This window comes from Prionailurus bengalensis, chromosome D3 (assembly GCF_016509475.1).
Source record: "Prionailurus bengalensis isolate Pbe53 chromosome D3, Fcat_Pben_1.1_paternal_pri, whole genome shotgun sequence".
Classification (NCBI taxonomy): Eukaryota; Metazoa; Chordata; class Mammalia; order Carnivora; family Felidae; genus Prionailurus; species Prionailurus bengalensis.
The window spans coordinates 13,529,525-13,542,512 of record NC_057356.1 but is presented as its reverse complement, the minus strand read 5'-3'; the positions used below and the strand labels follow the sequence as shown (position 1 = coordinate 13,542,512).

General features: G+C 44.9%; 2 protein-coding genes and 1 long non-coding RNA gene across 6 annotated transcripts in view; 2 read left to right on the top strand and 1 right to left on the bottom strand.

The window, feature by feature from the left end:
* The window catches only part of RNFT2 (ring finger protein, transmembrane 2), a 70,551-nt gene extending 68,197 nt beyond the window's left edge, over nt 1-2,354 (bottom strand). Inside the window, exons 1-2 of the mRNA XM_043557697.1 lie at nt 2,183-2,354; nt 385-559 (exon numbers count right to left, since the gene is read on the bottom strand). Of these exons, the coding sequence (XP_043413632.1) occupies nt 385-408 (24 nt within the window). The 5' untranslated portion in view covers nt 409-559; nt 2,183-2,354. The remainder of the gene's footprint in view (nt 1-384; nt 560-2,182) is intronic.
* A 120-nt stretch (nt 2,355-2,474) lies between these two features.
* SPRING1 (SREBF pathway regulator in golgi 1) overlaps nt 2,475-12,988 on the top strand; it is a 120,922-nt gene continuing 110,408 nt past the window's right edge. Inside the window, exons 1-2 of one of the 4 annotated variants that reach the window (XM_043557693.1) lie at nt 2,475-2,770; nt 10,866-11,022. In XM_043557693.1, coding sequence (XP_043413628.1) covers nt 2,660-2,770; nt 10,866-11,022 — 268 coding nt within the window. In that variant the 5' untranslated portion in view covers nt 2,475-2,659. The remainder of the gene's footprint in view (nt 2,771-10,865; nt 11,023-12,988) is intronic. The other 3 variants (XM_043557692.1, XM_043557695.1, XM_043557696.1) reach the window with 3 other exon arrangements.
* On the top strand, nt 2,780-6,631 carry LOC122470266. The gene is made up of 3 exons (XR_006293876.1): nt 2,780-4,089; nt 4,211-4,261; nt 4,834-6,631. It is a non-coding gene; the product is annotated as an uncharacterized LOC122470266 (long non-coding RNA).

Below are 12,988 nucleotides of genomic sequence, written 5' to 3'. Positions count from 1 at the left end.
CCTCCATTCAACATTCGATCCCAGTGAGGAAAGTGTTATCACCCCATTCTGCAGATGAGGATGTTGAGACCCAGGGGTGGAGGGAGTCTTCACGTGAGAGGAAGCAGTGGACCGTGTGGCAAAGAGGCGTCGGATGACAGGAGGTAAGCAGCGGACTAGCAGTACAAGACATGGCTTCTGGACCGATGCTGCTCCTAACTTGCTGTGTGACCTTGGGCAAATCAGCAACCTCTCTGTGGCCTCAGATTCCCCATCTGAGGATGGGGAATGGGGGGTGGGGGGGTGGGGAGCGGGTGTGGAGTTGCCAAAACCCAAAGCTTCCTTCCAGTCCTCCCGTTTAATAAAGTGGTAATAAGGATGTGAATTCTCCCGGAGACATGTCACCTGGTTCACGGTGAGGAGCCACATGGACTTCAGAACTCCATGTTGATGATGCTTGAGGTGGGCCTTCAGGGCTCCTGATGGGATGTGACCGCTAGAGTCCAGAGAAAGCAAGCCTCTCCCTCCTCTTTCTCTGCAGAGGGATGCACAGGTCACCAGAGCTCATCAGGTTCCAAACCTTGAACGGAACAGAACACTTCAGGGAACAGTCCATGCAATGGCTTGAACCTGACAATGTCTTAGGGCATCACGGTAGCTCTAAGCGTATCTCTGGTTAGCCTCTCACTGATCCCTCTTTAGGACTCCTGGGAATGCTATCTCAATGTATTTTGCTCTATTGTCAAACAATGAGTCCTGATTGGGGAACACAGAAAATATGTTTTAGGCCCTCCAATGGCATCACGCTGCAACCCAAATAAAATCCAAACTCTTTATGGCCTACAAGTTTGGCCTGATGCAGCCTCACCTGTTTCCAATCTCATTTCCCTCCACTCTGCCTTTAACCGCTTTCCTCCAGCCATACTGGCCTTTTTGTTTCTCATACTTGCTGGCTTGTCCCTGCCTCAGGGCCTCTGTTCTTGCTGTTCTCTCTTCCTCCAATGCTTTTCCTTCTGTCTAGCTCCTCAGGTCACATGTCACCTTCTCCCAGAGGCCTTCCCCTCTCACCCTCCTGACCCACCATGTGCCCTGTCTCATCTTCTTCATAGAACTTACCATTTACTTACATGTCTGCCTATTTATCATCTGTCCTCCATTAGAATGTAAATTCCACAAAAGCAGGCACCCTATGTCTGGTTCACGCCTGTACCTCAGCATCCGGAACACTGCCTAGCACAGAGTTGACTCAACAAATATTCGAATATTTATTCAACATTTATCTATGGGTCTCAGTTACTTTTTTTGTACACCCCCTTTTCCCTCCCTAGAGAAATAAAAGCCATAGACTTTCCATGAATAGGTTTAGCCTCAAAAAAAAAAAATATATATATATATACACTTTTTTTTCATCAGGATCAAAGATAGTAGGTTGAGTACATCATTATTGGTTTTGCATGATTTCTTAATCATGACCACCTTCTTCAGGGGGCAGCATTGGTGTTACTAGGGCAGCTGATTAGGGAGACAATTCAGTGGCTAAGCCTCTCTTCTCTTTTGAAAACTCAGCTAAGAAGTGGGTCAGTATCACCATCTGCACATATGAAGGAATGTTCATTATGTAAATATTTTTCAAGAACTTGCAATGTCACCTTAACGCCCCCTCCCAAAGACGCCCCCCCCCCCCATCACTTGCAAATCCTTGGGGGAAAAAATACAGCTCCCAAAGTTTCCATCCACGAATTTGACACAGCTTCCAAAATCACATGTGCAAGAGTCTACTTTGAGATGCTCGCTCAGTTTTGAGGGGCTTCAGGTTCTCTGTTGGAAGCAGGCCACACGTAATTATTCCTATACCGAATTCCAGAACAAAATTCTGCACGTGGGATGCATCTGAATGATTGAATGAAACGTCTCTTAACCTTCTGTTCCATTCATTGTTCTACATCCCCATGAAGAATTACCCTGAGATTTTTCAATATATGCTTCGTTTTCAGTTGCGCCCCCGGGGCCGTTACATGCACCGAAATGCACGCGAGAGCATCTCCTGCGTTACATGCGCTGGCAAGAGGCAGGTGCACTTTGGGAAAAAAGCCGCTAGCGTCTCTCATTTCTGCAACCAACGTTCAGCACAAAACGCCCTAGGACTGCAAGGGCAGGAGGCTATACGAACCATCCCCGGAGAAAAAAACCGCGTTCTTTTTACCTGCCCAGACAATTCGGCAATCACAGCGGCATCATTCACGTCCTCCCAAGCCAATCACGCGCGCGGCCCGGGTAGCACGTGACTTCCGAGTGCTTCCGGCCCCTTGTTGGGTTCTCTGTCAGGTAGCCTTAGCCAGGCGCTAAGACCGCGGCGCGGCGCGGCTCCCCTTGCTGTGCGCACGCGGTTGCCCGCCCCCTTTTCGGGATTCAGCCAATAGGAGCCCGTCGCTCCTCAGGGACCAATAGCGAGGAGCCGAGCGAGGCTGCCCGGCCCCTCCGAGCGGAGCGGAGGCGGGGCGTGGGGAGGGGTCACGTGGGGCGACGCGGGGTGGCTGCCGGGAGCTGGCTGCACCGAACGCCGAGGGGCCGGCGTCCGCCTCGGTTAATGTGTCCGCCGGCCGTATAGGGGCCATGCCGCCCGGGCCCCGGGCCTTCCCCGCTGTGCGCCCCGGCCGCCGCGCCCCGCGTCCGCGCCGGCATGGTGAACCTCCCGGCTATGGTGTGGCGCCGGCTCCTCCGGAAGAGGTGGGTGCTCGCCCTGGTCTTCGGGCTCTCGCTCGTCTACTTCCTCAGCAGCACCTTCAAGCAGGTCAGTGGCTGCCCGCCGCCCTCCCACCTTTGCTCTCCCGGCCGCCTGGTTTCCCCCGGCTTGGGGGGAACCCCCTGTGCAGCCGCGCTGCCAGTGTGTCCGAGAGTCTGGTGCGCTGGGACTGAGGATGGACGAAGGGACCTGCCCATTTCGTTGGTGCCCGGGAGAAAAGGAGCTGCTAGGCTAGGGGTACAGGTGGGACTCGAACCCAGGTGTGTCGGCCCTTAGCTGTGGTTATTACCCTTACTGCCATCAGCGTGCCTTCTGCCTGCGGGGTCCAGGGCTTAGAGGGGGCGTGCATTTCTTGTTTCATTCTCCTGGCAGTCCTGGGGGATGGGTGTCTCCAGATTGCAGCGGGGGAAACTGAGGCTCAGAGAGGCGGGGGTGGTAAGAAGCCGAATTGCGAGACCAGAGCTTGCGTGCCTCGCCTGCCTTTACTTTGAGGGCTCAGCAGTTCATCCGGGAGACCCAGCAGGACCCACGAGGTAACCTTCTGTGCATAACTCGGTTGGATGGAATTTTCTTTTTACCTCCCCATCCCGTTAGTTTTTCTTCCCATGTGAGAATTTCTGGGAGAAAAGGCAGGATGCTTTGGTGAGAAATGCGGCCAAAGCAATTGAAAGTTTGTTCGGACGTCCGGTTTGAGCGTTTGGGTTTTTAGAAGGGGTGCGCATACCTCACAGCGTAATCAGGGACGATCCGGTTTATGCTGTTGCTCTGATGTAGTTATTAATAAAAGCTCCTTTTTTGACTCCCAAGGGTCATGTTCGTAAATAAAATATATTAATGAATAGCAAATAAATGAACTGTGTGGTCACCCTAGTTAAATGGGATTGGTGGGAGAGCTGAGTAAAGTGAAGATTAGAGAACGGTACCCCACCTCTTACCTTAGGCAAACAGAGGGGCTGAGGGTTGTGAGCCTCTTATATTGACTGGGATGTGTTGGTGACATGCATGAACTAAGTGCTTCAGGGACTTGTGTTTTCTGCAGCCTCACAGATATTTTCTTGTGGTCACATGTTGTTCCTTCTCTGTCTGGTGGACCACTGAGTGTTATAGTAATCTTGGACTCAGATCTCTGCCTTTCTCTCTGACCCAGTGCTTAAATACCAGTTGTATGCTCTTGATATCCCAATTTATAACTTTAGCCTAGACCTATACAGAAACCCTCAGTTCTTCTATGCACCTGCCTACTTGACGTCTTCTTGAATATGTCGTAGGCTTCTCATCCTTGGCCAGAACAGAACTTTTGATTCTCCACCACCGACACTTCCTCTCCAGTCTTCCCAGGCTCAATTAGTGGCATTACTCTTCACCAGGTAGTCAAGCCACAAATACTTCCTTTTTTTCCTCACTCCCCACATCTAAAATACTGTGTCTACCTCCACAGTGTATCCTGATTCTGTTCCTTTCTCATGATTGTCACTGCTGTCACCCTAGGTGGGACTACCTTCGTCTCTTATCTGGACTTCTGCAGTAGCTCACCAGCAGGTATCTGCTTCCTTTCTTGTCTGGCAGTGTGTTTCTCTACCCAGCAGTGACAGGGTTGATAATCTAGGGGGGGGGGGGGGGGAAATCACAGCACTCCCCTGGGTATAATCCTCCTTTGAATTTCTGTTGCACTCAGATAAAACTCTAGACTCCATTCCAGGGTCACTGCATGGTGAGTTGTTTGTTTTTTTTTTTTTTTTTTTTTTTTTTTTTTTTGTCACTTAAGCACTTCAGGCCAGACTGTTGCTGTCTCAGGCCACACCAGGTGACACAATTTAAATTAAGGTTCCTTGCCCATAGATTTTGCTTTATTTTCTTTGTAGTAGGAATCACTAACTGGACATTTCTTGTTCATTTACTTATCTGTCTTCCCTCTCTCTTCCTTCTAGAAGGTAATTTTCTTGAGAACAGGGCCCTTGTCTGTGTTGCTCATAGAATCTCACCCCTGAGAATATTGCCAGGCACTTAACGGGCACTCAGATATGGGTTGAACAAACGAGTGAGTCGTGCGTCTTTTTAATTGGGATGACTTTTCCTTCCTTCTCGAACTAATTTTTCATGTCTTGACTCAGATGCCGTCTGCTCTGCGATTTTCCCTACAACCCCCCCCCGCAGCCTCTCGAACACGAAGAAACACTTTCACGGTCGCCTCTCTCTATCCCTGCCCATCAACTCCTGGCAACCGCTAGTCAGCTTTCTATCTCTACAGATTTGCTGTTCTGGACGTGTCATGTAGATGGAATCATACAACGTGTAATTTTCTATGTCTGGCTTCTTTCAGTTCGAAGCCAGTGACTTTAAGGTTTATCCATGTTGTAGTATACATTAGTACTTCATTTTTATGTGTGAATAATATTCTGTTCCAAAGACAACAGAACATTATTCACAGTTTAGATATCCGTCTTTATTTGGAAATATGTTTTCAGTTCTCTTAGGTATGGTCCTCGGAGTGGACTTGATGGGCCACACGGTAACTCCATCCTTAACTTTTTGAGGAACTGCCAGACTGTTTTCCAAAGTGGCTGCATCATTTGCAATGACCTTTTAAGAAACCACACTTCCCCTCCCCCCACCACAAAAAAAAAGAAACTACACCTGTCAAGTTTTGACGTAGTACTAAAGAAGATTATCTGTAATTATTTGACAACACCATTAAACTATCCCTCCCATTTCCAAAGACACATCTGCGGGAGGTGTATTTTCTTCATATGCTTCAACCCAAACAACATATTGCAACAGATTGACTGCAGAGGGTGATGTGAGAACCCAGGTGTCTTCCATTCTGCCAGACGTTAAAAGGGTTTGCAGAAACGTAAAAGCATCTTCTCACCAAATTTCTTTTTTGTTTTGAAGATTTTTTTCATAGACCAAAAACAAACAAAAACCTGTTGACATGTAATAGGTTCATTGTTATTTTTAAATGAATAGATAATTTAAAGTAATTTAAGAATTTATTTTTTTAATTTCCGATATGATAAATATCAATAGCCATGATCCTCATGAACCACCATATCGAGATTCTCCGTGTAAAGAATATAAAGGGTTTTCGGGACCCACCTTGGAGCCCATTCTGGCTGATGCCGTCCTATATGCACTTGAGTTTGCTTCTCTTGCTCTCTGCTCCCTGCAGTTCTGGTCGCTGGCACTCCTGTGCGACACGAGGCGAGTGTGCTTCGTTTTGCCTGGCCTCAGGTTCATCAGTTGTGGAACGGAGATGCGGTATAGAATATATGGGTCGGGGGCGTGTGTGTTGGGACTGAATTGAGAAGAGGCCACGAAAAATTGTAAAGCTCAGTATGGTCCCAAGCTCTGCCTCGAGTGAGATCCTGAACTCGTGGAGCAAATGCAGCTGCTGTTTTGCCTAGAGAATAGCTGATTATCCTCTATTGCTTTGAATTCCTCTTTTCTGTGGTTTTCACGTTAATTAATGCTTTGGGGGATAGTTTAAATTGTAGCGATAGAGATGGGAGCTCAGGAGAAATTAGTGACAATGGTGGGAATGCCATTGGGGGAGAGGATTGGGTGCCGAGTGACTTGGGTGTGTTTAACAAATGTTCAGTGAACCCCAGCTGTGCTCTAGGTGCTGTCGGCTAGGTGATGAAGATGGAGGGCGGGGTGGTAAGGCACAAAGCAGGCAAGGTCTTATTCTCCGAGAGCCTGTATTCTGCCAGGGAATAAGGGAGCAGAAATGGCAAATGACCAGAAATGTTGCAGGCTTATGATACGAAGAGAAAAAAAACAAGATGTTGTGGTAGAGCAACAAGGTGGGCCTAACCCTGTGGGGCATTTGAGCTGAGACGGAAGGATCCTTAGAGGTCCTCTTATGTAAATAAATGTTCTCCTAATGTTCCAGTAGACCAGTTCCTGAAAGTCCCGGGCTGTGTGCATAACTCTTTGAAAATATGTTAACATCTTTAGCTTTAACGTAATTAAGTATGTAAGTTGCGGTAGACTAAGAGTGTAAGTTCGATACTTCTGAAGTGTCATACATCCTAAGAGCTGCTAATCTGTTTTTGTTTTGTTGTTCACTGATTATCAAGATATAAATATTTTTCAGAAAGTTTGTCAAGTACTGCCCAGGGTAGAGGAGGAAAATAGTGACCTGTAATTTCATCAGCCATGGGACGTTGATCTCATTTGACCATTATGATAACCTCTGAAAAATAGAACAGTTATTGAAGTACTCCTTTTTAAGTCAGGCTAAGTAACATGTTAGTAATAAAAGCATTACAGTAACTCCTTATAATTTATGGAGAAAGTTCAGATGTTATTTTGCTTTGCTCCTTTTTGTTCCTGCTCTTTTCTTTGTACCCCAGCGTACCCTTGTGTGGACATCCATTGTGGTTAATTGCACTGATTTCTGTGCATGCTTCTTTATCGACTGCTCTGGGGACTCCTTGAGAGTAGAGAGCCTGACTGCCTTTGTCTGTATATCCTTAATGCATTGTAAGGACTTGTTACCTTTGCGGGGGAACACACACACACACACACACACACACACACACACACACAGGTGCATGCACGTGTGTATATATACAGGCCTAGAATTGAGACAACCTAGTAGGGTAGATCAGTTTGGTAGGGGCTTAAAACCATGGAAGGGATCCCTTCAGTGCCCCCCCCCCCCATGCTTGGTGAGACTGGACCCTCAGAAAAATGAATGTGTTAATTCATTACATAAGTCACCGTGTATTACACTATCTCTTGTACAGCCCCCCCCCTTTTTTTTTTTGATCGTACAACTCTTACCCAGTCTTTTTGGCAAGGTCTTAAATATTCATGTTTGAAAACAAGTTCAAGTGCTGGAAGAATTGCCTTCCTGTTTACCAGGAGTGTAGTTATGTGGAAGAGGTCCTTCTGGGATGCACTTGGCTGTGAAGACTTGTTTTCTTTCGGGAAGACTAACAAGATAGTTTGAGAGTAATGTTAGGAGTACTTTTAATCTTGTTGTGAGATCCAGTGTACTTTGACCAGCTGCTTACTAGTCTAAATGGCTATTAATTTATCTAGGGCAGCATTCGAAGCTCAGTTTCGATTGGACATAGCTTGACTATGCAGTTAACTGATAGGGTCCCAGCAGAGCAGAGGAATATAAATGTCCAGGTAGTTAAACTGTATGTAGCTAAGTAATTTGCCCCATATTCCCAAGGCTTCTGCACTTAGCCCCTCTTCTTGCACCAACCAAGGAGTATAGATGTTGTTTATATATAACCCATCCTGTTCCTGCCAGTGCCAGTTTTTGCCTATAAATGAAACAAACGGGAGAGGCAGAATAGAAATTAAAGCCACTAAGTGTGACTGTTGTACACTTAGTAAATTAAAGAACAAAACCCAGTACTGGTGCAGTGGTGGTAAAATTGCAAACACTGTTATGTAAATGCTGGTGATGTTACAAATGGTATATATAGCTTTGGGGAAGTTATTTGGCACATATAGCATTAACTGGTTTTGATAATCATTACTACAAGTTATTGAAGAGAATAAACAAACTTTATTGCAGTGCTACCTCTGATAACAAAGGTGTTATTCTGTAGAAGATGTGTTTACTAAATTATGGCATGGGAAAATGATAGGTTATTATACAGCCTTGAAGATGTTCTTGTCAAGATAATGTAGGTACTTGGATGGCTTACCATCCAGTTAGTGTCAAGAAGAGTTGAATGCAAAGCCTCCTACTTTGTAGTATAAACGCCAGGGTCACAGGCTAGAAGTCAATGTATACATATTGATACAGCTTTGTTTAAGCAGTGGGATTGTGGGCAGTTTTTGTCTTTAATGTTGGTAATCATGCTTTTTTAAAGTAAAATTTTTATTTTGGGGCAATTACAGATATAGAGAAAAGTTTCAAGGATAATACAGAGTTCGTGTAGATCCCTCAGTGTCTTCTCATATTAATGGTAATTACGCTTCTATCATTTTATTTTAAAGTGAAGATATCCCAAAGATGACCAAAGGTGTTAACAATCACCTCTGTCCCTTCCACATCTGTAGCATATCTTTCCATACTGTTATCTCAGCTCTTACAAACTTGTATGTGTATGTTGTTATAATTGTTATAGTGTGTGATAATATGCATGTTCTTTTGTAACTTGCTGGTATCACTTAATAATATATTGTGGGCATCCAGTGGTCTACACACAGTGGTCTCTGTATTAAAATCAGCTGGGTGGTTTAACAATACTGATTCCTAGGTCCCATTCACAGAGATTTTTACTCAGTCTGAAGTTGGGCTCAGGAATCAGAATCTGTTTTAAAGACCCTGTATAATTTAATGTGCAAGTTCAGATTTAAGAACTTACTCTAGATAAATATATATCATTCACATCTGGGTTGTTTATAGTGGCCATAGCTATGCCTGTGTTTTTCAGTCATTTCTCTGTTGGGTTTCTAGGTTTTTCCTACCATGTAAACGGTGCTGTAGTAAACATCCTGGTGCATCCTTACACGGTGGTACTTTCTATAGGAGAAGCTCAAAAATGTGTTTATGGGGCGCCTGGGTGGCCCAGTCAGTCAGGTGTCCGGCTTCAGCTCAGGCCATGATCTCACGGTCTGTGAGTTCGAGCCTCGCGTCGGGCTCTGTGCTGACAGCTCAGAGCCTGGAGCCTGTTTCAGATTCTGTGTCTCCCTCTCTCTCTCTGACCCTCCCCCATTCATGCTCTGTCTCTCTGTCTCAAAAATAAATAAACGTTAAAAAAAATTTTTTTAAATGTGCTTGCTGTGCCAAAGGAGAGTGTGTGGATGTGTATTATTTTTTTTAATTGAAAAATTTTTATAATGTTTATTTTTTGAGAGAGAGAGAGAGAGAGAGAGAGAGACAGAGTGTGAACAGGGGAGGGGCAGAGAGAGAGAGAGAGGGAGACACAGACTCCGAAACAGGCTCCAGGCTCTGAGCTGTCAGCATAGAGCCCAACGTGGGGCTGGAACTCACAAGCTGTGAGACCATGATCTGAGCTGAAGTTAGACACTTAATCGACTGAGCCACCAAGGTGCCCCTGTGGATGTGTTTATTTTAAATATTAATAGCTTTTTCCAGATTGCTTTCCTAAAGAAATCTCAGTAACTATAAAGATCTGTTCCATTGTTTTAAAGTATATATCATTTGCCATCAAACTCTCAAGGTTAGTCCCTTTTGCTGGTGACACATGATAGATCATTAATGGTAAAAGCCACAGAATTCTATTAAAAAGGTAGAATGTTTAAAGTGTATAAAAAGCCTTTGGGAGAGAGTCTTATATAATTGTTTTGTTTTCCAACAGCAGGTTAAAGGATTCAGAAGATGGCTATCTCATGCTTGGCTTGTCTTCTGGTACTCAGGTGCCTTCCCCTTAGTTTCTGTAATAGTATAGGAAAAGCAGTTTTGAAAGCTCGGCTGCAGCTTGGAGGCTAGGAGAGAAGGTGCAGGGGCTTGGCTGTAGAGCAGCAAGTCCCTTTGCACATGTAGGTAAAGGGCTGGCTGGCAAGGATGTCTTATGTAAAGAAAGGTAGTTGTAAGGGTTGCATACTCACTGTTTTTTCATAGGAGAAATTTGCGAGTTGACATGCTTCTTCTTGCCCCTAAAACCAACCTCCCAATTCAGTATCCCCTGAGTTTACCACTGAAGTACTCGTAATGGAAGTGACCTTGTGCTCCAGATGAGTCCAGGTATTGTCTGAAATGACCATTGCAAAATTTTGTGAAGTCTCCTCTTCTATTTTAAAAGTGTATTCACATTTTACCTTTTATTCCACAATGTGTTTGTTTTGATATAAAAATAAATTATTTTATCGATGGCAAATCATTTAAGGTTTAAGACTTTTTCCCTCCAAAGTTTTGCATGGAATTAACACTTTCATACATGTTTACAATGTGCATGTAATCCAGGGGCCGTTAACGTAATTATGCCAGTTTTGAAGCATAGCCTTATTTTACTACTTTTCCTACAGGTTTATTTTGCTTTTTATATTATGACTTTGGCTCAGACTTTGCTCATATGGGGGTGGGGGTGACGATTCCTGTTGGGCAAGCTTTTTTATATTGTTTCTGTCTTGTTATTGTAGTTTGTATGAAAAATTGGCAGAAATGCAAGAAACGGTACCTTAACCTTTCTGTTTGTCGTCTCTGTAGGAGGAGAGGGCAGTGAGAGATCGGAATCTCCTCCAGGTTCAAGACCACGACCAGCCCATTCCGTGGAAAGTGCAGTTTCACCTGGGCAACAGCAGTCGGCCTGGCAACCAGTGCCGGAACTCCATTCAAGGGAAGCATCTCATCACGGACGAGCTAGGTAGGGCTGGCTCCCGTCCTCTCTGCAGCCAGCGATGGATTCCAGTGGGAGTCCATCGCTTGGGCTTTATACAGAGCCTTGTCCCTTCCTGCTCATTTCCAGCATTTCTCACATCTCTGTGTCTCATACCTTACTCATCATTCATAATCCCCCTCACTGTCAGAGAAGTTTGGTCCTGATAATTCTGTCTCTGAAGCATTGGACCCTGCACCAGTCCCTAGGCTGCTTCCTGCCGGTCTCGTCCTGGCCCCATGATATTCAGATCTTGCCAGTGTTCTCTTCTCTGAATGGTGAACTCTACAGGGTAACCAGCATTCCTCCTTGGTGACCTACATACTATCCCCATGGTTCTGGCACTTCGGAAATGTGCTCATTGACTAACTGGGTGATCTTACGTGAATTATAAACATATTCCAAATGTGTTACTCTTACAGTGAAAATGGCTGCCTGTCTGTCTGGGGTTTCCTCCCACAGTGTTCTTGCCTCCTTTTAGTCTATAAGAAAGGCGATTCCTGTGCTGTTGAGGTAGTTGGATTAGACCACTGCTCGAGGGCTCACTACACGAAGGCTGGCCCAGTCTTCCCAAAGAGGGTCTCTCATGAATGTGCAACCTGCATTAAGTGAGCTCTTAACTGCATGTCGGGCACTGGGCTAAAACCTCTCTTTGAATATCTCTTCTGATTTTTGCAGCAGTCCTATGAGGTGTGAGCATTGTTCTTGTTACTTAATAGGTGAAGACACAGACACCAAGGGGCTAAGGAACTTGCCTACCAGGGCAAGGACTCTTTTGTAAACCATGATCAGGATACCACGATTACATCAAAAAAGTAACACTTTTCCTTAATGTCAACTATCCACAAACAGCTTTTCAGAGTTCCCTGCTAGTTCTACAGAGTTTTCTCTTTTCAGTTGGTGGTTTGGAGATTATGCGGTTGGTTTGTTTGCAAGAGTAACTTGTGGTCTTATTTCAGAGAACCTGAGCACAAGTGGGTTGTGACTCTGGCAGTAGCGAAATTGACCCAGGCGACCTTGAATTAGAAAACTCCTCTGTACACACTGACCGACCAAAATGCAGATGCGCAGTCTTTAACATGACAATGGCCGTGCATTTATTGTTTCTTCAAAAGAGTTTGCGTTCCCAGCAAAATAGAAAATAAATAAAACCTTGACGAAAGATCTCAAAGGTATCAGACCAGATGAGGTTATTTGGAATTGAAGGAAGGGATCAGAGGCAAACCACCCACCTACGGTGGAAGAGCTGGACAGTTTTGCACAAAAATGCCCTCATGCTCCAGCAGTGATGGCCAGTGTCAGCCTCCACCTCTAAGATCACATTGAGAAGGCAAATAATACCGCAGATAGCTTCTTTTTGTGTTCTGTTTTGTTTCTTAAAATTTGGCAAAGGCAATTTACTTCCGTAAGGTGATAGAGCCAGTCAGTGGGCGGACCCCGGGCCAGGACTGAACTTAGAGTCCAGTCCTTTTTTGCTTGGAGACTGTTTTGTTCGTATGACACCCAGTGAGAAAACATGAAGTCTTAACCCCCTGGGTCTCCTGGTTAACATTAGGTTGCGAGTGACAGCCGTTTTTTGTTGTAGCGAACAAACGAATAATTTCCCTCTGATTAATTCATGGGAGACAAAGACTCTCAGATTTCTTAAAGTAAAAAGTTCCAAGAATCAATCAATAAAAATCCAGGAGCCATAGTTTTTATTGTACCTTTACGACCGTGAGAAGCAATAAACAGTACAAAGAAAACTTGGAGGAATTTATGTCTTTCAGCAAGCAGGTGCCACCGCAAATATTTCCAGGGTAACAGTTATTAAATAAGACAACCAATTAGAATGGCAAGCTTTTCCAGGGTTAGGAGTTAATTTCTCAGTCAATAGCAACACACTCTGAGGTTGTGATCTTACTGGACTCTTTGTTGGAAACAACATTTGCATGAATAGATTTACGATGCAAAA